This window comes from Onthophagus taurus, chromosome 11 (genome assembly GCF_036711975.1).
Source record: "Onthophagus taurus isolate NC chromosome 11, IU_Otau_3.0, whole genome shotgun sequence".
NCBI lineage: Eukaryota > Metazoa > Arthropoda > Insecta > Coleoptera > Scarabaeidae > Onthophagus > Onthophagus taurus.
In genome coordinates this window covers 9,930,455-9,933,305 of record NC_091976.1, presented here as the reverse complement: position 1 = coordinate 9,933,305, position 2,851 = coordinate 9,930,455, and the positions used below count along the sequence as shown (strand labels likewise).

Here is a 2,851-nt window from a genome sequence, read left to right as displayed (position 1 = left end):
ATTCATTAAAAAACTCGTGGCTTCGCCACTCGTTTTTCAACTTGAATTCGTGCATTTCAAACGTGTCTTACGAAACTTGTTTTTTAATATACTATTACCTGCCGCTAAATGCTGTCAATTTGAAAAAAATCTCGTAAAACAACACCGGGATTTGAACCCGGTACCTCCTACTTGAAAGCGCACTGCCTTTCCACCATACTACCGACCTCTCATACGTAGTGTAACTTTACCGAGGTATATTAACAAAACAAATCGTTTGTCATATGTCATATAATATTGGTAAGTACCAATATCTTCATATCGTTAAATTTTGCAATTGGCGATAAAATGTTGTATGCAACACGTCAGCAAAGTGTCTTTATCGAACTCGCCTGTTTACTCGCCTCGCTCGCTTCGCTCGCTCGACTCGCAAACTCAGACTCGTTCGATAAAGCATCACTTTGCTGACTTGGTACATAAATAACTATTATTATCTTTTCAATTTTGCCCATTAATCACATTATAAGTTTAATTTTTGTTTTATTAATACAATTTCATTTATTACTCATTTTTTTTTACTTCGCTTACCAGCACCTGTTTTTAGGTTCGACCCTTTTGGTACGAACATAGTATTTAACGGATCTCATAAAACATCTAACGGATTTTCACTCAATGATTATCTTCATGTTGGGCCTAAATTACAAACTGAATTAGCAGATGTTTTGCTTCGCTGACGACGTCATCGCATCGTATATGCTTCTGACATCGAAAAGATGTACCGTCAGATTATTGTGCGCCCAGAAGACAGACCATTACAACAAATTTTGTAGAGAAACGAGTCGATTTCAGTCTATCAGTGAAAAATGTAATAGTCTATTTTTATTCTATACCTATGTTCCCAGAGGGTCGTTAACGACCCCTGACGTTACTAAGTTATGTATACAGTTTGATTTTTTTGCATATTTTTTTTAGTATTTAAGAGGTGATATTTGTTACAAATTGCACACAAAAAGTAAATTTTTGCACAATAAAAATAGTGTACATTAATGGGTTAACAATATGTCCTTAAATGTACCGTCAGAAATTTGTAAAAGTATAACATTCACATCGCTAATTCAGTTTCGATTACACATTCACAATTATTTGTATAAAAGATACATGAGGTAACGTTTAGTGAAAAAAATTTTAAACATCCTGTAAAAATAAGAGTTTGACCACCATTTTGTAAATTCCGAAAATCACTTAGAATCTTTTCTAGATATTTTAGTCAAAAAACAGCTATTTTTAGAATGTAAGAAACTTAATTTATTAAATAAACAAACCACTAATAAATCCGAAAAAATTGATATTTTTGACTCATAATAAATTTTTTTATTGTATTAACTTTTTATTTATATTTTTTATATTTATATATAATAAATGTTTTCTACCGCAATTTTCCTATTTACATTTTAATTTGTCAAGGCCCGTTACTACCAAACCAATGCTATCTGTCAGTTAAGCTATCTATAAGATACAATTTATCTCGTAGATGGATGGTGGATACTACCACCTCCATTTATCTCATAGTTAAGAAAACTTTGATTAAATTGATAGCTCTATGTGGTTAAAGACCTACTATTAGGTATTGTGACGATATTCTAACCTGTTCTAACCTTAAAATTAAAATTTGGAAATGGAGACTGAGAAAAGGCGACGAACCACCAATTTCACCAAAGAAGAATGCGAACATCTTCTTGAATTTGTTATCAAACATAAAAACGTAATAGAAAGCAAAAAATGTGATGCAGTTACATGGCAAGGAAAGCAAAAAGTATGTATATCTCGTATTATTGTACGTTAAAATGTGATGGTAAAGAATATATTTATGTAAATCCTTTTGATAGATCTGGATAGAAATAGCCCTCGGACTAACGGTGGTAACTGGAATTTGCCTTTTGGATGCAAAAGGCGTTATAGCCAAGTATGATATGTTAAAGAAACAAGTGAGAAGTAAATGTGCTCAAATTCGACAAAACGCGATGGGAAATGGTGGAGGGCTTCAAAAAGAAATAATGCTCACATCTATTGAAGAAAGAATCAAAGGTAAAATTTATTTTAAATGATATTTGAAGGAGATAATTTTATTCTTTTAGGGCTCATATTATTAAGTGTAGAAGGGTTACCATCTATGTACGATTCTGATTCCGTACCTAATTGTAATTTAGTTTTAACGGAGGTTGCAGAAATTGATGTAAAAGAACATCAATTTTGAACACCAGTTTTCTTACATAATAAAGTGTTGTCTTCTACACCAGTGGATGCCAACACTGAGTAGCGTAAAGTACAATTAGTTATAGAAGAACTCGTACAACAAGAAATTGTCAAAAATCAATCAGTTGAATTACATAAACCAACAGAAGTTAACAACAATTGGACCACATGGAACCGACAAAACCTTAGGAAAAGTAAATGTCGTGTGTTGGATGTGGGTTCAAAGCCAAGTAAGTTAGATTCTTGCATGTAATATTACTTTAATACATATGTATACTCGTTTACAGAAACCGCAAACAAATCTGAATTGATTTGATTATCTAATTACATAGGCTTGCGACGAACAATATACAAGAGAATTGATGACTAAACTTTATAAAAAAATACACAACGTTCAGCTATCAATTTCCCTTGTATTTTTTCGATTTCCAATTCTCTTGTAAAAAAAGGTTATTTTAGAATGTTAAAATAAATAAATGTTTTAAACGAATGAGTTTCGTATTAGGGTACGCCATCTATAATATGTTATTAGAAGTAGTTTTTAGGTTGGCACAAGTTTGGCAGTTAGTCGTTAGAATGTTGAGGTTAGAAAAAAAAATCGTTAAGACCAAGTTAAGAT

General features: G+C 31.8%; 1 protein-coding gene across 1 annotated transcript; it reads left to right on the top strand.

Annotated features, from left to right (window-relative positions):
- Nucleotides 1-1,654: 1,654 nt before the first annotated feature.
- LOC139432074 (uncharacterized) lies at nt 1,655-2,233 on the top strand. Its single transcript, XM_071200412.1, has 3 exons — nt 1,655-1,792; nt 1,866-2,064; nt 2,115-2,233. The coding sequence occupies exons 1-3, from the start codon at nt 1,655-1,657 to the stop codon at nt 2,231-2,233; spliced, it is 456 nt and encodes a 151-aa protein (XP_071056513.1).
- Nucleotides 2,234-2,851: the final 618 nt, after the last annotated feature.